At 41.1% G+C, this 25436-nt stretch overlaps 1 protein-coding gene across 1 annotated transcript; it reads left to right on the top strand.

Moving 5' to 3' along the window:
- The first annotated feature begins 5283 nt into the window (after positions 1-5283).
- Positions 5284-7525, top strand: egr1 (early growth response 1). Its single transcript, NM_001146145.1, has 2 exons — positions 5284-5494; positions 6201-7525. Exons 1-2 carry the CDS (start codon positions 5284-5286, stop codon positions 7523-7525), a joined length of 1536 nt encoding a protein of 511 aa, NP_001139617.1.
- The last annotated feature ends 17911 nt before the right edge of the window (positions 7526-25436 follow it).

Genomic DNA, 25436 nt, shown 5'->3' on the forward strand with positions numbered 1-25436 from the left:
CTTGAAGTTGAGTCGTGCCAACTAGACTTGAATCTTCCTTGAAGCATTTTGTCGCTCATCCTAGTGGCTTTATCAGTCTGAGTGGTGAAGGGTTCGGCCCTCCAGGTGGAACCCCTACAGGCCTGCAATTCGATGGCTCTGTAAAGGGAAACAAAGGAGACACTAGAGTAGATGCCTCTCCTCTGTAATCCCCCCTAGCCCCATCATAGCGTTAATTACCTAAGGCCAAGCACATCAGCCTCAGTGTAGTTTCACTAGTACACCAGTTTTCACCAATGTTTGTTCATGTGTAATATGGAGTTTTGCCTTCCCAGCCAATTAAAATGAAGTTTAGTGAATTGACCCTGTTACAGGGTCACTTCTTTGTGGGGAAGACCCTCACAGGACCTTTGTGGGGAAGTTGGACTATTATGAATTTTGCTGAAAGGTGACCAGCCACCCAGTGGTTACCAGGTGAACTGAGCTGGCTCCAGTTTTCTTTGGTCCAAACCAGTCTCAGTAGGAAGAAAAAGGTGGTTTGCATTTATGCAAAGCAAACAGAGAATGTTCTGAATGTGGGGATCAGCTGAGTGTGAGTGCTGCTGCATCAAAAAACAAAAACATGCTTATCAGTTCTGCCACTACATGGAAAAAGAGTGGAAAGAAAGGCAATTATTTTCTTTTTTTTAAAAATACTCTCTGCTCTTAGGCCTGTACTCTGTTGGACAGTCATGCAATACATTTCACTACATATTGTACTATATATGCATACAGTATGTATGTAAAAAATTAAAACAGAATTTCAGTTAACACAGAAAGGCTGAAATAAATGTTGTATATTTTGTATAGACTAAGTGAATGAACTGCTTAAAATCTTATTTTAAGATTTTTCAATTTTATTTTACACTCTAGGGGTTTGGTAAAAACACAGATTAGGGGATAAAACGGGCATCTCTTTAAGAACTGTCCCTTCAAAACACATTTTATTTTGATAGTTTAAAGAGCCTTTCAACACTTAGTATAGCAACATCTTAACCGGGTTGTCATATGTGAAGATTGAGGAGTGAGAACAAGTTGTTTCATTTAAGTTTCAGAAACATTTCATCCCTCTTCTGCCTGTTCATCTGTTCCCAGACGCTTCTCACACTTCATGCAAAAGGTCAGGTCGCACACTCCTGCTGGCATCATTTTAAAAAGTGGGAGAAAGTGACATTTAGCAAACAGCTTCATATCATGTCACTATATAACGCTGCGCAAATACTCAATGTCAGTCTTTCCCATGTAATTATCAGCTCTCGCAGTTACAAATCCAGGCCCTGACAAGTGTCTGCCAAATTTAATTCTTGTCATAATCTATATACAGCTGGAGCTTTTTATTGGTGGTATTTTCATCATTCTTCCTTCACTTTGCCCCTGCTACATTATGTAACAGCCAGGCATGTGTAACTGTCACTCTTACATCTAGCTCCGCCCATCATGGGAGCTCACCAAGCTGAGTGCACCTGTATGCTAATGGGGAGGGATTCACCACTGCTCTGTATGGGCAGGTGTGGAGGTGTTGAAGGAGGAGCAGGAGCGCTTGGCTGCATGTCCCTCCTGTCTGTCTGACTGACTGCTTGGCATATTACCTGCTGACAAATGCAGACACAAAGCTCCAGCTCCCACATACTTTACGTGGGTGTGAGGATTCTCTTTCCGTCAATCCATTTTCTATGACTTTCAGCCTTCCTTCCCACCTTCCTCTGGTCTTTTTCTGAACCGAATCTTCGACATCTACACCACTTTATTTCTGTCCTCTCTTCCCATCTTGTTGCAGCTCCTTCCTGTTTTTTCTATTTTCTCTTCATTTCTGTTTGCTTAGTTAGTCTAATTCCTCTTTTTTATATTAGATATAATTAAACATTTACAAATACTTATTCAGGGAGTGTTGGAAAGAGGCATGGCGACTGCATAGGTAATGGAAAAGCCTTTTTTTTGCATTGGAGCTTTATTAGACAAGGACTTCTCTGGCTGGTTTTGAGTAGGAAGCAATGGGAGACTCGCTGGTTCAAACACACACATGCACACAACAATGCACAAAAATCATAACAATATGCATACACTCACAGACTAATTCTCCTCCTGCTCTTACTGCTTCTGGCTTCCACCCTCTCCATGCATCAAAGAGGAGGGGAGGCCCAAACTGTGAACTGTTTATCATCTTCATTACTTTATTACTTTTCTGAGTTTTCCCTAACCTGATTTTATTACATTGTCATCAAATGATGAGTTTTCTCATCTGTGCCTGCGACTTTTTCTTCTTTGCTTTGCCAGAAATGTGATCAAACCTGGAAACTGATGCATGGCAACAGAAGCGGATGCAGACAGGAGTTTAGATTTTGTTCATCAACTCACCCCAAAGACACAGCCATTTTTTATTAACTCCTCATCATCACATCCCCCCAACCCCCTCATTTAAAAAGTATTATCACTGAAGTTCAATCTTCTTTAATAAAATAAAATAAAAAAGTTTATAGTTGACAGAATCTTGTCAAAGATTTAGCAAATGTGACCATATAAAAACGTATGGTTACTATATGAATAACCTTTCAATAAGAAAGCTGCTTCCTTTGCCCCAGGGCTATGTGGGGTTTTGTGGAGAAGCCTCTACTTCGGTATACAATATACGACATCACTTTGCTGTCAGGCTTTTAAAACTATTGGCTGGAGGCAAATATAATGTGCAGGGGTGTAGCAATTCATTTTACCAACGATTCGATTCATATCATATTTTGTGGTTGACGATGCAATTCATAGTCGATATTGTTTCATTTTGAACGATCCGATTCACTGATCTATAATCAATCTAGGATATCTTTAGCCAAAAATTCAACCAGTTTGACTCAGAAATAAATACCTGGTACTGAAAAGTGCAGGTGAAGTTTTCAAGATTCGTTGTATTTCTTGCAAGATACTCAAGAGTACATTAAATGCGTGCACAAAAAACAAGTAAACAAGAATAAATGGCAAATCCATTTAAATTTTAGCTTCATAAAGTTGTTGTTTTTCCAAATCAAAATAATCCAAAGGGAACATTATTAGAACATTCTACGGTCACATGTCTCTGCTAAATTCAAAGTGTTTCCACACAATGGACTGTAAAGACGGCTTGATCTGTGTTTTACTGTCATCACATGTGTGTTGTCTCCTGTGATGACACTTGGTCGATTTACCCTGCTTCCCCCCACAGTCCAAAAACATAAGTTAATTCTTTACTCAGAATTTCCACTATGATTGAGTGTGTTCTGACGGGAGTGTGTGGCCCTGTAACAGGCTTGCAACCTGTCTAGTTGCACCCCACTCTCACCCAACAGTAACCAGGTCTGGCCGCCCTGCTGTGACACTGACAGGAATGAAGCGGGTTAAGAAAATGGGCCGATGGTTGATTATAATCAATTTGTTTTATTTTGAAACAATAACAGGTCGATTGGATTAACAACTTGTCTCAGACCGATCTGGTTTGATCGTAGGTTTCATTCATTGATTAAGTCGATTACACCCGTAACAGAAGGCCTGTGAGGGGTGTGCAGTCCAGTAAAACTAAACTGTCTGTTAATAATACTGGTTGAAATAATTATTTGTGAGATGTGTGTGCACCTTTCCCACCCTGTAGACTCAAAATCTGCCATTATGCACAGACACTTGTCTAAAGGGTCAGCAAACAAGACTATTAGAAACGAGGGACTAATTCAAACACATACCATCACTTTCCAGGGACTCCTCGTAGTCTCCTCGATTATTCCCAATGAAGTCGCTCGCCTATAGATCCAGTCAGCAACAAAAGGGAAACACATTGATTTCTCGTCAGCCTCCACCGAGGAGTGCTGGTGTGCAAGCTGAAACTGTAGCAGCCCGGGGAGGGGGGCGCATCGGTATCCCGCAGGCGTCCTGGCAGCTGCGCGCTGCGTTCCTAATGCGGCCCATTAGGCCGCTGAGTGGCAGAGAGATTCCGCTAATATTGAGCGGGGGACACCCCTCAATTAGACCGATCGCCCGGCACCCCGTCAGCTATTTGCGCGCATTAATCAATGACACGAGGCAGACGGAAAGTTAATTTGGAAGAAGTTTGCCTCCACACCCTGCAGAGTTTGCACAATCAAAAGATGAGTTCACACATTATGCTTTAGTTTTCAGCCTTCCAAACTGCAGTTCAATTCACTTGTATAAAGGGTGGCTAATTAACTAAGTCCAAACGCATAAATGAGGATTTTTAAATCTTAAACTTTCCAATAATGAAAGAATTATCTTATTAAGAAGGGGTTTACTTCTTAAGTCTTTTAGATTAAATGTATATTTTCTCCACAAAAGCAGCATACAGCCGTTAGTCTGCAGTTGAGCATATGTTTCCCACAAAAAGACTGTTGTCTGCATTAGTTATTGTGATCGCTGGACATGATTTGCACTCAGCTTCATTCACTGCCAAACAGCGATCGGCGCTGCCTCAGGATGTTCCAAATAAGGGCAGGGAAATGGTAAACCACCGGAATCAGTCCTTATGTAGTCATGTAAGTCCTTATAAGGCACGGCTTTCCGGCACCGGCGCAGCCTGCTACACAGATGGGAAATCCAAATCTAATCTACGAGGCGACCGGGAGAGTGCAAGAATGATGGCGCTGTCCGGCGGAGCCGCTGCGCCACGAAGACGCATTGATTCGGGACGGTGGCTGTTTTCCCTCGCGTTACCGTGAGCGCTTCATATAAATCCTCTCTTCTCTATTTCCCCCCGGGCCGTCATGTGTCCTCCGCTGCACTGCCTAAATATGGGCTTCCTCTGCTCCAAATATGGATATCTACGTCACGCAAGAGGGTATATAAGGAGCAGGGAAACCTCGCAGCGAAGAGAGAGCTCTGAGAGCCCACAAGAGCAACTGTTAGAGCAGAGAGAGGCAAGCAAACACACAACTGAAGAAATATCACACTGCAAGTCAAAACTCAGTTCATAACATCCTCTGTCCAAGACGGTCAAAACCTGATTGGAGAAGTAAATTAATCGAGATTAATCTATTGATTAGTTTTGATTGGAATGAGTTTTAAGGAGAAATCTGCATTTTTCTAAGAAGACAAGTGGATTTTTTTTTTATTTTTCTCACCTGAGAGGAAAAGGAAAACAACAGGGCCACTGGAGAACTGGTTTTCCACGGAGTGGAGAAGAAGTGTTCAGCGGTTTCTGAGCTGAAAGAAGAGATCTCCTCCACCTGCGAGGCACTACTCTGCTAGCACACTGCCAGCCGCCCAGCACCAGCGCAGCTTCAGCACCAGCAGAGGATGGCTGCAACCAAGACCGAGATGATCCTGCCAGCCCTGCAGATCTCAGAGCCTCTGAGCTTCCCTCACTCCCCCTTGGATAACTACCCCAAGCTGGAAGAGGTGATGATGCTCAGCTCTGGGGGGACCCCCTTTCTCACCGCCTCCGCACCCGAAGGTGCAGGCTTTGGCTCCGGTGAACCCGGAGAGCCGTACGACCACCTTACTGGAGGTAAGAGCACAACTTTTTTGGTCTTCCTGCTGTGTGGTTCATACAAAGCTAAAGTTTACATCTCATCTGCTGTGCAACAAGGAGTCAAATAACTAACTTTAAAAGTGTTTCCCTGCATAATGATCTGTAGCAAGAAGAAACAAAAATAATAAGAGCAATGGTTACTATTAAAGTCTTTGTATCTACAATGAAACCCTTGGACTTTCATTGACAAAAGGAATGCATATTGTAAGAAAATATATTAATGAATATTCAAGAAAATTCATGATTTTTCTTTACCTGATTAATTTAAATTGCTTAAATGCAGCTCAGTTGTCTTTTTCTACCAGACACTCCTGCTCAATTTAAATTGCAATCCAAAAACTAGCTGAGCTGCAGTTTCAGTAATCAATTGCCTCTAGCTCTGATGGGCTCTGTGTGTGTTTGCATGTGTGCTTGTGGAAAACAGGCAAAAAATGAAAGAAAGATCGAGAAAGTGCAGGCAGGCTGAAAATCGGACCCTAGAAAGCTCACGCAGCAGCTTGTGGAGATGCAGATGTCTGGGAGCTGAAACTGTCACATCAGAGAGTTACTATCGTTCGGTTGATCTGTAACGGAGGAGGGGATGACATGCTGTCCGCTGTTTTGGCAGAATCCCCCTCCACCTTTGTTTTTCAGATATTGACAGTTTTAATTAATGTTTGTTCTTTCTATGTGCTCCTTGCAGATACGTTACCTGATATTCCCTTCAACTGTGAAAAGCCAAATGTGGAGCAGACTTATCCCACCCAAAGGCTGCCCCCCATTTCTTACACTGGCCGTTTCACATTTGAACCTGCCACCAGCTGCAGCAACAGCCTGTGGGCAGAGCCCATCTTGGGTCTGTTCAGTGGTCTGATGGGAAACATCCCCCCCAGTTCCAGCTCTGTCTCAACTGCCTCGCAGACCACCTCATCTTCCTCCTCGTCCACTCCATCCTCCTCCACTTCCTCCTGTTCTACCTCCTCTTCAACTCAGGGCTCCAGCCTCAGCTCCTCAATTCACCACAGTGAGCCCAACCCAATCTACTCGGCCGCTCCAACATATTCTAGTCCCAACTCTGATATCTTCCCGGACCAGAGCCAGAGCTTTCCCGCCTCAGCTGGAGGAGTGCAGTACCCGCCCCCAGCATACCCCAATGGGAAGACCTGCGGCAGCTTCCCCGTCCCCATGATCCCCGATTACCTCTTCCCCCAGCAGCAGGGAGAGATCAGCCTAGTGCCTCCAGACCAGAAGCCCTTCCAGAATCAGTCCAATCAACCCTCCCTCACTCCTCTGTCCACCATCAAAGCATTTGCCACCCAGACTGGTTCCCAGGACTTAAAAGGTGTCTATCAGTCGCAGCTAATTAAACCCAGCCGTATGCGAAAGTACCCCACCCGACCAAGCAAGACACCCCCACATGAAAGGCCCTATGCATGCCCCGTGGAGACCTGCGACAGGCGCTTTTCCCGGTCTGATGAGCTGACACGTCACATCCGCATCCACACAGGTCAGAAGCCCTTCCAGTGTCGCATCTGCATGCGGAACTTCAGCCGCAGCGACCACCTGACAACACACATCCGCACTCACACCGGAGAGAAGCCATTCGCCTGCGAGATCTGCGGGCGCAAGTTTGCCCGCAGCGACGAGAGGAAAAGGCACACAAAGATCCACCTACGGCAGAAGGACAAGAAGGCAGAAAAAGCAGCAGCCGTGGCTGTGACAGCAGCGCCAGCATCAGCTGCCTCACCTGCCTCCAGCTACCCCTCGCCAATCACCTCTTATCCATCCCCGGTGTCTTCCTATCCATCTCCAGTCGCCTCCTGCTACTCCTCCCCTGTTCACACTTCCTACCCATCTCCTTCCGTTGCTACCACCTACCCTTCAGCCTCCATGTCAAACACCTATCAGTCGCAAGTCGGCTCTTCCTTTCCTTCCTCGGTTGCATCCACCATCTACAGCTCACCGGTCCCAACCCCACTTTCAGACATGCAGACCACCCTTTCCCCGAGGACAATCGAGATCTGCTAAGTAACAGCAGAGAGAGGAACTTTTCAGAGTCCCCGCACACTTCTCCTTTCATCCCGGTTTTTTTGAGGGGAAAGACATCAGCATGGACAAGGACTATGTTTCCTCCTCCAAAAAGCACTTTTCTGCTCACTTTGCAGTGAGAGAGAAACAAAGACTTAAGTCAAGGACAGGGCAAAGACAGCACAAAATGAAAAGGGATATTCTCTGTTAAAAACAGATGCAGCACTTCAAAAACGTTAAGGACTCTAGAAATAGAGGGAAAACGGCACTGGCGGGTCTGTGCTGTTAGGTACACAATAGAGACTGCTGTTGGTGCTGAAGCACCTCCACCCTCGCAGGCACTCATACAAAAGACATTGAATGATACACATAAGCTATCATATATGTATAATTGTACATGTGCCATGTTTTGTTTTCATTTTTCTTTGGTACCACTGATGTGACAGTTATTTGCATATTTGAAATGTATTATTTGAAGTGAACAGGGCCATATTTTCTACATACTTTCTCTATTACGTAGTGATGATGCTGTGATTTGACATTGTTTTTAAGAAAAAAGAAGCACTTAAGTATTCAAGCATGAGTAAGAGTGATGTTTGTTTCTGTTTGTAAATATCCTCCACAGGTACCATCTCTTTCTCACAGGTGACATATCACTTATGGAGAAAAAACAGATCAATGACAAAAAAAAAACAAAAAAATAAGGGAAAAAAATGAACTAACTGAGACAAACGCTTGCGTTATTTGGTGCCTTTTGTGAAGCCTTGCTGATGTTGTGGCTCGGCTGAGCGCGACAGAGGATGCGCTGCATCTCGCCTTAAGGGTTGAGGGAATATTTTTGTTACAGAATGTAAGACGTACAGCGGGAGGAGAAGGGACAAGCTGTGTGGGCACCGCTTCATTTTCACAGAATGTAAGCAAAAAAAGGAGAAAAATCTATAAAGTCTATTTTTGTAAAAAACAAAAAAAGTGTAAATATCCACATCTTCAAAAGCTGGAATGTTGAAGTTACCTACTGAGTAGGCATGGAATTCTTTTGTATGTTATATACATGCAGTCCATTATTTTGTGGTTATCTTTATTTTGTATTTGTGTTTGTTAAGACAAGTAACTGTTTCTGGCTTCTAAACACATTGAATGCGCTTAACTGCCAATGGGATATTTGGTGTACAAGATATCCTCCCAGAAATAAAAATATAAATAAAAAAATCAATACATACACATGGTGAACTGTTTTTCTTCTTTTACTTCAGGCCCATTACAAAAAGCATAATTTTCATGCATTCCATTATCATGTTTTTTAAGTGCGTTAATATCAAAGTGTCGCATCACAGAAACCTATTTTGAAATTCAAAGGGAGTGTGGACAACTCGATTTGATGGAGACGGTTTCAGTCTCTTCTCTTGCTTCTAATCTCTTTTTTCCAATTATTATTATTATTCCCATGCCTGTAAGCACATGCGATTAGAATCAAATCAAATATGCTTTTGAAGATATTTCATGATTTCTCATTTCAGTTTGGATTTCATCCTTTAACTGATAAATTAAAACAATTAGAGTAATTTTTCTGCAGTGACACGGCAAAAAATAATAGGAATTATTTTAGGGGAAATGCACAACACCTGCCTTCTTTTACACAAATAGTTGAGATGCCGATGCTGTCACTTCTCGATGATCGAGCTGTAGCGCTTAAGTGTTGAACTGATGGATTTAAACAGTTTCCCAGAGTCTCTTCCCTTTACTTTTGTTCAGGAGTTTCTTGCTCTGATTGAGCACAAAAATGAAGCAGACCCTCTTTTTTTTCGACCGCTGTAGACATAAACCCTCTTCTCTGAATTTGGTGCAATTTTGTGTTGTGAAACGCTCAAACCAAAACACCCAACAATGCAAACACAGCTAAAATAAAACTCAGACAGCATGTGGATGAGAGTGATGGAAGAGAAAGGAAGAATAATTAAGGTAATTGGTCTCCAGATCCCAAATTTCCAAAGCGGGTCTGATGAGTTGCTGAGGATGAGTATGTGTGTATGCAGCCATCTGGTTGCAGTATTTATGATTGCCCATAGACACACTCTATTATAACCCAGCATAGTTGCATCTGTGAATACAATACCTCAATGAAATGCATAGTATTGTTTGTCTTTGTTCTTGTGTTCCTTGCTTAGAGATCCTGTGAAGCAGACCTGCTGGCACTGCTGAAAAGCGCACCTTAGATAATGCAGCTAAAGATGGAAAAAAAAAAGGGTAAGGTATAATTTTCTTGTATGCCACCTACACCACTGCTGCTCTTTTATAAATATTTGAAATGCAGACACAAGATATAGTGCTTGCATCACACAAACACAAATCAGCACTGAGGTTAGATAAATCATCTTGATGTTTAAAATATGATGTTCCTCACTCAGATGTGCACTGTTTTCCCCTTTTTTTAGGGAAAATCTCTAGATTCCTCATGCGGCTTGAAACCAAAAGAATCCGTCATGTCCTGTCATTGTTTATGGTATATTTGTGGCAGCAAGCAAAGAGTCTCAGCAGATTTAGCATCAAAACATTCCCCTGTTGTGGCAATTTTAGAAAAAAAAAAGTATTACAATAAAAAGCACATATTGTGCTTCACTCAGCATTATTTTTTAAGTTCAGAAATGTGTTTTGCACATGAGGCTGTATACTTTGTCACTGTCCACAATCACGATCATAAAGGGTGTAACGATTCAATTTAACAACAATTCCCTTCGTATCATAATTTATATTTGACCACATGATTCATAGTCGATGTTGGTTTCTTTTTTAGTTATGTGATCTGATCTGATTCAATTATTTAAAATGGATCCAGGACATCTTTAACCCTTGTGCTATCCTAGGCACTTTAACATTGGGAGTTGGGTCATATAGACCCACTAGACAGTGCTCAGAACCTTTTTTCTTCAATGATTTGTGATCTTCACTGGTGTCCATGGATTACATGAAATCTTTCTGCCTTTATCCACCTTTGTCATGGTAGGAATAACACGTCAATGTAAGGGTGGGGTCATCTAAGATAGCACAAGGGTTAACCAAAAATTCAACCAGTGCGACTCAGAGATACTGTAATTACCTGGTTCTGAACAGAGCAGGTGAAGCTTTCCAGATTCCTTTTATTTCTTGTAAGATAATCAGGTTTAAATAAATATGTCTACAAGCAAACACGAATTAATGGCAAATCCATTCACATTTAGTTTTATAAAGTTCATAAAATTATTTGATTGACAACTTCCCTTAGACAGATCGATCTGGTTGGATTGAAGGAATATAAATTGATTCATTGATTAAGTCAATCAATCGTTACACCCCTGAGACACATTATCGAAGGTTTCATTAATTTGAGGCTTTTCCGTGTCCATCAAAGCTCACCCAGTTGGTATGTCCTGTTAAAGGAGGTGTGGAAGAGGACCTATGGGAGCAGATGCACCGAGCTTTCGCTGTGTTGCAACCCACAGTGGAGTCACCACACCCCCCTGGTGGACTTCCTCTTTAACAGCTCAGCCTTTGTTCAAAAATCTATTTGTTCATGTATTCTTTTTGGGGGCTGTGTAAAAAAAATAAATAAAAAAAATTGCAAAAAGAGCTATTCTTTCTTACAAATCTCACCATCCCCTTCCCACCTCTCTCCTCCACATCGACTGTACCTCTCTCTCCCTCTCTCGTAGTGCATATTTTGCTGGAGATGCTAATGATCTTCCCCTGCTGTATTCTGATGCAAGGTCTGTCTACACTTTTTTCCTTTCATCCACATACAAATGTGCTCTTATTGCCTCTTCGCCCTCGGGCCTTTTAAGATGCCTTTTTGAAATATGCCGTTTGATAAGCACATCATTGGCCAAGTCCCTGCAGTGATTAGAGATCTCTTTAATGTGAGCAAGTTAGAGAGCAGGAACGAGGGACTCTGGGGCCGCCAGCCATCCATTCTCTATGCCCTCACCCTTTGACATCTCCCAGTTCACGGGGGAGGACCCACTGCTTGGTAGGTTGACCCAAAACCCGGTTTAAGCCCTGTTGGTCCTCTCCCAATCTTTTATGAAGACATGCAGATTATCCACAGGAGCAACAACACTGGAGGATTGCCTCCATGGAAACATGCATGCTGGAAGACTGGAATTCTAGACTTTATCACAGGAATGTGACAGTAGGACTGCTCTCAAGTGTCTTTTGAATATGCTCCATTGATGTCTTGTTCAGTGCCTCACACGGCCTCCCTGGGATGAGTTTTTTTTATCTTGCCAAACAGGAGAATAGGGACAATCATCAGGTTCTTTCTGCTTTTCTGGCTCTTGCACCAAACACCTGTTGCACTTTTGGGGATAAATGGGTTACATATAAACTGCTCGACTTCCATTCTTCATTCAAGAACATTTCAAGTAGATTGCAGCATTTCCACACGTGTTCAGAAGTCGTGCTCGGCATATCTCAGATTGAAACAGGAGTCGAGTTAAAAAAAAACAAAAAAACTTTAAGCTAGATCCGAACAAACTATAGTCTGCAGCCTCCAGATATTTTCTGATGCAAAAGCCACGCAGGCGCATCACAGCTTGTCACAAATGCGTCTTCCATTTCTTTGGTTTACCTTTTCAAAACTCACAACACACAGGAGCAAATCACAGGCACCTTTGAAAAGATTTTCAGCACACATAACAGATTTTTGACATATAACTTCCTCGAAAATCTACAGGTGTCCTGGTAAGTTCAGCTACTTAATAAGCCACGCTTTATTTTGAAGTACATGGCTTTGAACAGGAAACAAAACAGTGCATGCTTAAATACCTCCAAATATGACACCTCTTCAACTCAGCATCAAGTACTCTACAGCTTTACAAAAAGCACCTGGGCGGCTCTGAAATGCAAACAGACCCTTGTAAGTCTTCATGTGTCTAGGCTAGTGAGTGGGCTTGAGTTGTTTTCCTTTCTATCGGTGAGTCAGAAAATAATATGCAAACCCTGAAAGGAGTTTGTGAAGCTGAAGAAATAGATGCGATGACGCTTCTTAGATTTTTCAGTTATTTCATCAGAGAGATGTGAGCTGTGTGATGTGTAAACACACGTTAGATGTTTGTGTCAGCACTACGCAGAACCTTAATGCCTGAGCCGCAACCATTCAAACAAAAATAACAATTAAGGTATTTAGATTGTGAATCAGTGTGACTTACCATGCAGATAAAGTTTCTTGACTCTTTTTCTCAAAAACCAACAATTTTCTGACTTTCTTTCCTTAGATCAAAGGAGTGAGGGTGGATTTCGAGGCTGCAGTTTACGACTTCAGAAAAACCACCAGCCGCCCAGATTAAAGGTGAGAGCTATAGGAGGATGTGTCTTAGTGGCTCATCACAACCAAACGGCACACACGCTTTTATTCACGTTTTCTAGACATTTGGGGCATTTCTCCATTTCAGATTTGATATTCTCTCTAGATTACCATAAAGAAGTGGAGGCAAAAACCTCTCCATGATCACATCAGAGCGTCCACAGCCACACTCTAAAATATCAAAGGGTAGGAGATGGAGAAACCAAAAAAAGAAAACCTCTGTCCCTCCCTCCACCCTGCAGATGTGCCCTGCAGTGACTTCACCACCTGTCATTCAAAAGGCAGCCAGGTGTCTTCTCCTACATCACAGCCACCTGTGCTGATATGTAACACACACACCCTCAGATGCACACAGCAAACATCGACGCTAACAAGAATTTAATCATGGACAGAGTAGTTAGACCACAAAAAGCCAAAGAAATAATCCCTAACTCATTTGTTCTAAAAAACCTGTGGATGAGTCCACAAGAAATAATGTAATCTGTGGCAGGCATGACTTCTTCTTCTTTTTTTTCTTTTTTTTTTCAGGAAACAGACCTTTTTATTTGGAACAGAACAAAAGGAAAAATCCTTGTGTTTTGACAATTGCAGTTTTCATTAAGCAGCACAAGCAATGACAGTCTGTCTGCAAAGAAAGCACAAGCCTTTTCCACATCTGACAAACAAATTATGGCCCTAAGTGCCTTTAAAAATACATTAGTATTAATCTGAATCTGACCATATAGGCGACATTTCTAGGCGTTCAGTGTGTTGAACGACTCATTACTGATGAGATTGCAGGAGCGCGAGAAGTGGAAACCAATGATGGAGGAGAAGGAGGTGAGTGTGTATCATCATCTGGCTGGGTTTCCTTCTCTACCCCCTCACTTCAGCTGTCTTCTTCTCTGTCTGATGAAAGCCTTGTGTAGCTATATTTGTCCCTCAGTGATGAGGTGGAACTAATGGCTGCTTTCACACCGCCTGATGTCATCATTGTGCAGCCAGGAGCAGCAGGTTGAGAAGGCTGATGGGAGCTTCTGTTGTCCACCGGCATGAGAAAACTCCAAGATTTTAAATCAAGACACATAACGACAATTGTTTCTTAATGTCCTAACAAGAAAAAAAAATTATACAAACTGTCCAACAAATGGAAAAAACGGAAAAAATGTGAAGCAACGACCAACAACGTCTGAATAACATTTTTTTAGTTAAACAAAAAGGATAAAAAACAACAATCCAATTGCTTCTATAGTTCCAGATTTTTAAAAAATGTAATGAGAATGTTTGGTCCCTTTTTTTAAATGTTCATTATATCAACCTACCTGGGATTTTCTAATAAAGACAGAGACTGTTCATCATGTGCGTGGCAAGGATTATTTTTATATATGAAAGCAGCAAAAACCCAGAGGAATAAACACAAGTTTTGATACAATATGCATATCTATTGTGCATGTGTGTGTATCTATTAATTAACTTAATCAAGGAATTTATTTATATTTCTATGATTCAACCAGATTGATCTGTCTAAGGCAAGTAGGAAATTGAATAGACCGAAAGCATTATAAAATTATTTAAAAATGAAAAAAAATGGATTATATTGATATTGGAAAATACCGTTTGGATTGAATTTGTATTTACCCAAAATGTAAAAACAACCAAGTGCCACCACACTAGACCACACATGTTCTGTTTGTATTATTTTGATGTGGAAAAATAGCAACTTTATGAAACTAGATGTTAATGGATTTGCCACAAATTCTTATTTACTTGTTTGTGTGTAAACATGTTTAATTTACACTTGATTATCTTGAAGAAATACAATGAATGTGGAAAACTTTACCTGCACTGTTCAGTACCCAGGAATTTATCTCTGAGTCAAACTGGTTGAATTTTTGGATAAAGATTTTCTGGATTGATTTTAGGTCAGTGAATCTGATTTGGGATAATTACATTGCTTGCGTGTAATTATTGGAGAACTGGTGAGAAATATTATTTTGCTATCAAAAATAGCAGATTTTGAAATGCTTATTAGAGAGATTTGTCAGAAGATCACAGCTGCACACATGCTGCCATACAGTTTCATACAACTGTACTCAAACTAAGCCACTTTTGTCAAAACATTTAAAATAAATGCATTCCAGGTAGTTTAAATCTTTAAAATATGTCTTTATTTAAATAAAAATAATCAACTGTCCTCTTTTTTCATTATGCCTGTCACTTGTCTGCCCCCCACCCCCCACCCCAACAGCTAGTTACCAGTAAGCAGTGTGTGCCATGGCAAGCCAAACACAGCCACATCTCTGTCACATCCCCACCGTTAGCTCCTCATTTAGGGCCTGTGACGGCAAGCAGTGGCTTGTCAGCATCTGTCAGCTTTGTCAAGTGTGTATGTAGGCTTTAACATTTCCTAATGTGAAACATTTGACAGGTTATTACTGCCAAAGTGAAGTCACGAGCCTTGGCCACAGCCATAACTTGGGAAATTTTTGGCTCAGGGCTCGAGTGCTGTGACAAGGTGATAGAAAAGTTTCCTGCATTGTACACTCAACTGAGAGCCTGCTGAAAGCGGGACGTTCCTGCACCTGCTGTATTGTGATTTAGTTAAAACGCACAAACAATCAGTTTATGAAGTCAGAATGCTTTCAAAGCTTTTATAGTTTTTTTATTAATACAAAACAGGCACTCTCTCTGAGAATTATCCCTTCAGTAGCTGTGTTTTTATGCTTTTTCCTCCCAATTTCATCTTCTAACATGAAGCTGAGAGAGAGAGCATGGCTTGTTTCTTTTAAATCTCGGAAATGCCCCTGAAGTTAAGTTAAAGTGGCACAAAAAGAGACACACTTTTGACCCATTTATGCACACAAACATACACATGCTTCCCTGTGCTCTGTCTGCACCTCAGGGTGTGAGAGCATGTGTTTGTGTGCTTGTGAATTTAGCTCAGTGCACTGCTGCTTAATAGAGTCCTTCATTGTGACTAATGACCCTTACACTCTTGTGTTATTTTATCTAAACCAGTGGGCTAAAAGCCGCTGCCAGGATGAGAAAGGCGGCCTCTATTTCTGTAACGCAGTAAGATATAAAGAAGTTGTAATGTCATTAGAGACTGTTTACCGCTTGTGTCTGTCAGCTTTTAATAACCCACTCAGATGAAAATGGCGTTTTTTGGTGTTTTTCACATGTCCTTGTGGTAGTTTTCTCATGATGGAGGACATATTTGAAGAAAATAAAGATTACATTTGCATTTCTGAGTATTTCTTTATTCAAACTGTTGTGATTCAAGAGGAGACAAAAAAGCGCCACTTAAAAAAGTTTGTAGTTGTCACAAAGAGGCTACTAAGGCAGGCCGCAAGCTCCCTGCTCTGCTCCATTCGGAGACATTGTAGATCCAATGGATCCATGTTTGTCTTCGTCTTTCCGACCTTAACTGTAACAAACTTTATTTCTGATATTTAGGCTTAAAGATTAAAATGAAAGAAACTCGTCTTCCTTACATCTTGTTTTTTACACCTTTCTCTCGCTTTTCTCTAGTTGTGCTCATGAGGATTGAATCCATTGCACACATCCACATTCACACATTTCCCCTGGCACCTTCAGCACTCCACACAGGCCAGTGTTGCTGTGAAGCAGAGGAGCTGCAGTGACTCTTTGCCATATATTATGAGGTAATCACCCAGAAAGACATGAAACCAGGATGTGTTGAGGTGTGGATGATTTGTACCAGTGCCTTGTGGTATTATGCTGTTTTGTGAATGTTTGTGTCTCGGATTTTATCACACTGTTCCTGTCTACCGTCCATCCTCTTTCCCTGTCTGCTGCTTTTCCCCTGTGTGTGTGTGTGTGTGTGTGCGTGCGTGTGTGTGTGTGTGTCTGGGTGAATAAGATAGAACAGACAAAATTCAGGACTTAACACTTCACTTTACAGATTTATAGCTGGCTCAGTCACTTGCTGTTTACCAGGAAATCTGTCCATGTGTCATTTTGTTAGTCTTGTCCCGTTGAAGATTATTGTTAAGACAAATGCACAGATGGTCCATCAATAAGCAGTGATCCGTGAGTGCTCAACATGGTTTCAGCCGCTGACTGTAATGTCTGTGTTTGAGTTTTGGCACTATTGTAACTGTTTTTCAAAGAGCAAAATGAGACAGGACAGTTTGAATAATATGCAAAGAAGACCTGTGAAAGACCAAAGAACATTCAATGACATTTTTGTTTATTAAAACAAAATCTCTCCAAATGAGTCTAGTCCCTTGTGGAAAAGTCAAAACCCTTGTGTGAATAAACAAAACTCTTGATGCCATCCTGTAAGCAACAACTGCAGTCAACCAGTCTGTATAACTGGTTAATGAGACTTTACGGGAACCTTCATTTATTTCTTTTTTTTCCTAAGATGCTTTTTGACCAGGTATAAATTACAGCTTACATAGTTAAATTTACTTCAGTTATTTATTGGGACAAAAATGTTCTCCTGAGATGACTTCCCAAACAATGCTTTTTCATTTTACTTAAGTAAATTTGCACTTAAAAAAACAGTACTACAAATAGCTATTGGTATATCTATCTGATTCTTTTATTTTTGTTTATGCCATTTTTTCTATAAACAAGCTTTACAAACTTTCACTTCCTACGTTTTGGCTAGGGAGTGTTTTGATTCTTTGTCCTTGCAGACTTGCATTCATCACAACTTTGTGTAGGATCAACTAGTTGTCAATGTTTCATTGCTTGTTGCTTGCTCAGCTTGTGGTAACCCTTGTGCTATCCTAGGCACTTTAACGTTGGGAGTTGGGTCATCTAGACCCACTAGACAGTGCTCTGAACCTTTTTTCTTCAATGATTTGTGATCTTCACTGGTGTCCATGGATTACATGAAATCTTTCCACCTTTATCCACCTTTGTCATGGTAGGAATAACACGTCAATGTAAGGGTGGGGTCATCTAAGATAGCACAAGGGTTAAAAGAGTTGGGGATGTGTGTGTGCAAACAGAAGTGGCTGGTTCTAGGATGCTGGAACACACTGGAACTTAAAGAACCCCACACTGACGAGAAGGTAACCACCTAAAGGGCCCAATGACCTCCTTGCACCCTTTCACCCAAAAGAATTAGGTGTGTTATTTCAGTGTGGAGTCAAAAAGAGTTTAACAGAAGTAAGGCTATAGTCACCAAGCAAACAGAAATAAGCAGGTATGATGTAAAGAAATAACATTATTACCTGAAAACAGTTCTTGGCTACTTAACCAGAAATCTGACTCCTAAACAGTTCTTTTCTTTTCTGAGTCATTTTAAGGTTGACTAATTAATGGATTTCCAAGACTTGATTGTGTGTTTCCCGCTGGACAGTAAACGTCATGAACCAGTAACATTTCTTCACATATTCTGGTGAAATGTAAAGTTTATGATTTCAACAAATTAACCCTTTAACACCAGACAGGCAGCATGTTTCACCTAAACAACATACGCTCTTTGCTATACCGTAACTTTTCAACCATTCACACAATCAATGAGAATCAGCTGATTCTGGCGTGGAAAAAAGCGGTTTTGCACATCGACTTTGCACAGATATGCAACATATTACTAACATAAAGTGTACAGGACCTTAATTAATGTAAAGTGTAGCGTAACAGAGCAAAGCAGCTTTTCTCTGCAACAGTATCAAGTGATTTAAGTTGATTGCTTAAGCACTTCAAAGTATACAGTATCTGTGCTACGCTGTTTCTCTCTGCTTCAGAATTCCCTGGAATTGTGTCAATTTCATAAACAGTTCCGGTGTTAAAGAGCCAAGGCAAACTGTGCAAAATTTGAAAACTGCAAGCAGCACCAGAACGTCACACTACCACCACCGTGTTTGACTGTTGGTTAAATTGTTCTTTTTGTGAAGTTCTTCTGTGGCTATGGAGTGGGGAACTGTTCAGGGTGTTCCCCGCCTTTTTCCTACAATAGCTGGGTTCTTCAACACCCCACGACCCTGCACAGGAAATGGCAGGTTTAGAAAATGAATAAATGAAAGAATTTTTGCCTTGTCTCATCAGTAAACAGAAATACTTTTTCAATTGTAAAAATATTTCTGGACAAGTGTGTCATGCCCTGTAGGTTTTTTTTTTTTTTTTTTGATGGCCGCAAATGTCAGTTTTGCCAAAACTTTCTATAATAGTGTCACAATCAACATAGGTGTTGAAGTGAAGCAAGCGAGGTTTGCACTTCCTTTGATTTAATAAAGCTTTGTTTATGACATTCAGGACAAACTGGTTCATCTAGGGCTGGATCACAGTTATCCCAAGTTGTGAATATTGCTTAACTATGGTTCCCTGGAGGTTTAAAACCTTAAAATTACACAGCAAATGCATTTATCTTAGCAGTTTTACATGGTTCAAGTTGTTGATCTTTTATCGTTTACTTTCACAGAAAACTTTTCTATAAGCTATTTCTTTAATTATAAGACTGATAATAATGATACTAATGATATTCCCTGCTATCAGCTCTGCAGGTCTCGCCCGATAAATACGAGCTCATTACGAAGCTGTTTTTTACGTGGCTCGCGCTTCGTACGGAGCCATCAGCGCCTTTGAAATGCCATGAAAAATGAACAAACTAAAATAAAATATAATTATTATAAAATACTCATTATTTTCCAAAGTCACAGGGAGCCACAACAGATGGATGAAAGAGCCACATGTGGCTCCGGAGCCATGGGTTGCCGACCCCTGCACTAGGCATTTGATGCTCGTTCAAGAAGGTTAATTTTCATGGTGTTCATACTGGACAAGCAGGAAGGGGCTTCTTTTCCTTTTTTGCTGTTTACCAGAGCATGTCCGCCACCTACAGTTGGAAGAGGCTCGATGTGGTCCAAATCTCGCGAATTCGACACAAAAAGGAAACGGTTCAGTTCATTGCTAACGTCCTTGCAATGGCAGATATGGATTACCATCATTACAGGAGAGTGGCCTTAGTTTATATTTATTTTTAACCCTCGAGCTATCTTAGAAGATCCCACCCTTACATTGACGTGTTCTCCCTACCATGACAAAGGTGGATAAAGGTGGAAAGATTTCATGTAATCCATGGACACCAGTGAAGATCACAAATCATTGAAGAAAAAGGTTTCAGCGCACTGTCTAGTGGGTCTAGATGACCCAACTCCCAATGTAAAGTGCCTAGGATAGCACAAGTGTTACAATAAACTCAGACATCTTCAGGCTTGTCGCCGAGTCTGGGTTCACCAGATAAACCAGCTACGCTTTGGGTTTGGTGAGTTTTCAAGTCCCTGATTGGTCAAGGTTCGACCGGGTTTAGCTGGCAAAGAGAATTCAATGGCCACTCGTTTTGTACGTAGAGTCAGAAACTGTGAACGTGTGAGTTTTGAACGCGGGAGCCCAAAACACAAATTTGCAAAGACTTTTTATTGGAAGCAATTGCTCAAAAGCATGTTGCCGAGGGCAGTGTGAGTGTAGCTTAAGGTATTAAAGCACTGTATATATTTAAACACCTTTTAGTATTTCAAACCTAACAAAAATACATAACAGAAGTCAACGGTATATAGAATCATGTGTTAGATTCTACAAAAAAGCTTTAAATTAGTCTGCAAAATAAAAGGACATTTAGTAGAGGAGTAAAAACCAAAAAAATATTCTGGCCACATATTTCTTATACACAACGGATTTAAGGGCCAGTTTAAAAACATTTTTTTTTTAATTACGACTTTTAAGTTGTAAATTTACGATAAAAAGAGTCATAACTGTCAAACTACGAGATATTGAGTTGAAAATTTACAAGAAAAAAACTTGTAAATTTACGAGAAAAAAGTCATAGATTAATGTGGAAAAAACACCACAGTTGTCTACTTATCGAAGCCTAGCTTAAAAATGAAAGATGGAGCATTTTGTGAAGCTTTATTTCCGAGTAGGTTTCAAAAACAAAGAAATTCTGAACCTCTTGACGACTCAAAATCAGATCATTGTCCGTGTAGCCGACATTTCGGGGTTCGGTGTCGGTAAAGTTTCATGATTAAAATAAGGAGCTCAGAGATACGTTTGAGTGTAGAGGACCACTGCCTTATTTTCCTTTTCATTCACATACCCAGAAGTCCATTGGTCTCATTACGTCATGAAACTGTCATGCGCTGAACACCAATGTGTAAACAGCTACATACGCCCCCTCCTCCAGATAAAAAATCCCCTTTCAACATAAAACAACAAAGATGATTGAAAATAGTGAGTTATATTAGCATTAGAACATTAAAAATGCCAAAAAGTGTGCCTCCTCAGACGGAAGCGTCACACAGACTTAGAGATATTGGTTTCATGGAGGAAGAAAGGATTGAAGTGGACAGCTGCAGGAACACCGATGTCTTCATCAACGGGCTGTGGAGATCCTGCAAGCCACCGATCAATAAATATTAATAAATCGTAAATCAAACAAATGAGCTTCCAAACATTTGTAATGTTATCAATAAACATTCAGCTCACCTGTTCAATTAAGCTTGGTCGGTCTGTTCTGCTACTCTATATGCTCAGTTTCACTTTAAATCTCGTAATTTTACTTTTTTTTTTTTGTGGCCCTAAAACTCTGTCGTATTTATAGCTATATCTGTTACTTATTTTAAATTCTCACTCCAATTATTGTTTGATTTATTGTAAAATCTTTCCCAGTAGTCTTTTAATTATGATTACTCCATTTTTTGCCAAAATTAGAAAACCTGTGTCGCTTTCTCTGAAGATTTGCAGTCGTTTCTTAGCAGCAGGGAGCTTGTGGCCCGCCGATTGTATCTTCTACGTCACTGCAACAAGCTTTTACCAACTGCATTTTTAAAATCTGATCCCGATTCTTGATTTGAATGAAGAAATTCTCAGAAAACGCAATTTTAAGCATAGTTTTCCTCCATCATGAGAAAAAATGCCAGAAGAACATGTTAAAAACACCCAAAACACAATTTCCATTGGAGTATGTATTTGGATATTTTTTAATAAGTGCAGCAAATTCAGTTCAACTTTTTTGGAGATTTTATGCAGGACAAAAAATTGTATTTTGCACAATAATTTATTTAAAAAAAAGTAGATCTAAAATTATTCAAAATAAATCATTAGAACACATAAACAAACTAGGAAAAAAGCCAGCTTGTTTGAATAGCAGTGTGTTTCTGTCTGGTAAACTGTCATTAGTACCTGGAGTTACTGCTGGCCCGTCAAGTGTTTTGTACACCCATAAGCCACTAAGTGCAGACTGTGCACAGAGCAAAGTGAATACAGCAAGAGTGTTAAAGCTGAAAGCAGAAATCAAGCCGGGCCCTTCCCAGCTGGAGGCCTGTAACCGTCACCCCAGAAACCTTCATGGAGCCTTCATGCGATCCTGCTCTCCAGAAAACCAACCAGCATAGGAAATGTCAGTGTTCCAGCCGGTCAGGAAACCTCCATGCCCAAACAAGGCGCTTCCTGTCCTGACGCTGCTCTTCCTGTGGCTATGTAAGGCCTTTCCTGCTCTCTCACTCTGTCTGTGTCTGTCTCTCTCTCCCACTCTTTTGGCAGGCTGCCTCAGTGAAAGCCTTTTTTTCCCTTTGCCTTCATTCTAGGTGTGTTCACGTGTGGGTGTGTGCACGTTTATATTCTACCCTACTTTGTCAGCCTGCAGAACAGCAAAATGTGTTGCAACTAGGTTGTATATTCTCAGTTTCTCTTTTGTCACTTTGATTTGTCCTTTTTGAAGTGCAGTTTCTTATGTTGATTTCCCATCAAATAAACATTTCATGAGTTGAAAATGTAACTCATACTTCCTTCCACACTGACCAGTTTTAGGAGGCCTTGTGTGGAAAACTGGCTGGACTTCTTTAGAAAGAAGTTAATAAATAGTTAAATCCCTTTTTTGCCGAGACAGGTTTGCAATGAGCTCATTGTGTACATGACCTATTAAAACACACGTTTGCGTGCGCACCAAAGGCTTTGAAATAAGTGATGATTAACTCTTAATACAAACATTTCTACTATTCCATCAAAAATTCTAATGTTTATAATATGTAAATAAGAACAGCTCTTTCTAGACATTTCCTCTGTAAGTTTCCTTTAAACTGTTTGGTGGAAACACTCTCAGTGACCTTCAAGTAAAATTGCTCATAAAAAAGCTGATCTGTCATGATTTATAGAGATTACAGCTAATGTAGACACACTGTCAACAGCTCTAACGCTGGCAAAAGAATACATTAAAAGACTTTGCACTAGTCACAATGTACTTTTCTGCGTCAGTGCTGCCATCAAGGACAATTGGTGTAAAGGATGGACACTTTTAATAACTAATAACTGCAATGGACACAACCCCTTACAACCGAAAGTCTGAATTAAAGTCCCCTTCTGGTAATAGTGAGATTGCTCCTTCTCTTCTTTGGTCCGGAGCACATGGTGTGCATTCTTCCAAAAAGAGATCTGGGATTCTGATTCAGCTGACCACAATGCACATCTCCCTTGTGTGCAGTCAAGTTCCCATGTGCAGACTGCAAAGCCACATGTGTGTGTAATGTGGAGTACAGCGGAAGTTCTTTGGGTAAGAAAGTGTTAGCATATAAAGAAGCTTTGATGCCTGATTGACAAAGCATGACAAAAAAACTCATAATATCGGCTTTGTGCGGCTTTTCCCAAAGTTCCGCTTTAATTTTGTAAAAGTGAGTCCACTAACAATTTGAATTTAAAAATAAAAAGTTCTGTTCTCTTAATTGAACTGGTGTTATCCCATTCTTCTGAACTACTCTGTAAATATCAGATTGAGAGTAACGCCTCCTGCCACTATCCTCTTTTTCCCCCATGTGACAAAAAGATGCTCATATGGTTTTATCATCAGCCGTGTCATTTTGTGTGTAAGTTTGTGCACAGCAGCTTGTGTCATGGTATTTATCTTTCATTTAGCCCTGAGTGGTGCATTTAATCTGTAGCAGTTGTGTTGGAACGTGGGAGTGGGAGCGTAGGGTTGCCTCGCTGTATCTGTATCTCCCTCAAAGTGTAGTGGCATGCTAAAGCTACATTATCAGATTTTATGGGGGGTGGGAGGGATATGGGAGGGGGGGGGGTGTATGTGTGAGTTTTTGGTGCTTGAAGCTGGATGGGTTCACAGTTTGAAAATGAATTTACCAGATAGTATTGATTAAAAAGATTGATGCAGACAGATACATAAATTGATGTGTTGATAGATTTAAAAAAAACACTTTACTCCAGGTATTGAGTTTAATCCCTTTCTCTCTCTGTCTGTGCTTGTCTTATCTAGTCAGATAAGGGCAAAGGGACGATGTGGCGAACAGACAACTGTTATAAAATCCAGATAAGTGTGAGTGCAGACAGAAAAAGTCAGCAGAAAGCATTTTATTTGGCCTTGGTTTGATTGTGAAAGAGAGGAAAGCAATCCATCTACTTCTCTTCGCTCACACACACTGTCTAATACTGCCATCATGATTGGTAAGTCTGCTTTAAATCTGACACCTTGATCTATTATGAGCCATCTTGAACTTTCTAAATGCAAGGCAAAGCCCTGTAGAAGATTCAGTGCTGGAAGCAGCCTAAACATTGGCTGGATGGTTTGTAGGAACATGTTAGGGTGACAGAAGCAGCAGTGCTGTGAGTTTTACCTCATAAATGTGAGGAATAAAACCCACAAAAGAGACTTTCCATTGCCTTTGAAGAGGCAGGAGGAGACACAAAGCTCTACTGACCTCATAACATATAAGCAGAATTTGAAAAAGTAAAACAGGGGCCAAACATCCTCTTAAATTTACCATGGCCACGAGGCTTTATGAGAAAAGTGCAGATTAATTGAATTCCAAAGATGCGTTTCTTTTGATCCGTGCAAATTGATTTAATCAAAGTAGTTAATCATTTTGCTAAATGTGTGTAAAATCGAGGCTGTCATGATTTTTTTTTCTGTAGGTGTTGTGGTTTGACCTTGGAAAGGCATCTTTCTCTGTCACACAATGCGCACAAACGCATCACCAAAATGTGGACTCGCGCACCCCGACGCACCCATACAGTAACATGAATTTTCTCATATGGCCGCCTGTCTTGCAGCAATTACATGATGTGCGGTAATTGTCAGTCTCTGAAGCGGGCTCTTCAGACACACTTCAAAGGGAGCCGAGCGCGTCCACGGACGCAATTAACAAGATCAACGGAGCCCAGATGAGCTGGCGGGCCCCGCGCCCCTCTCCCCATTGTTCTCATTTTCACTCTCATTAGTGAGTACGAGGTGGGTGGGGGGTGGGATTGGGTTGGACACCTGCGAGAAGCGGGATTCGCGAAGTGGGGCGCGCAGGAGCCAACTCCAAGCGCACGCAGCGCGGGGAAACTGCGCGTTAATGACGGTTGTCTGAGCTACAGGAGGGAGAGGAGCAAACACCCAGCTGTGGGTGTCGAGGCATGTGGGGAGAGTGGAGGTGCGCGTGTCTGAAATAAAGTGTGAATGTGACTGATGCACCTGGGAGAGGATATCACCACGGCAACTGGATTAAGGCTGTCAGTGCTCCGTTGAGGCTGCAGCTTCTCTCTTTTTTTTCCACGCAGGAACAGGCTCACACGTGGACGCACACTTCTAGCACACACTCCCCATAAGTCAGCTTTATTTGGCCCATACATATC

The sequence above is a fragment of the Oryzias latipes genome, chromosome 10 (assembly GCF_002234675.1).
Source record: "Oryzias latipes chromosome 10, ASM223467v1".
In the NCBI taxonomy this organism is placed as follows: Eukaryota; Metazoa; Chordata; class Actinopteri; order Beloniformes; family Adrianichthyidae; genus Oryzias; species Oryzias latipes.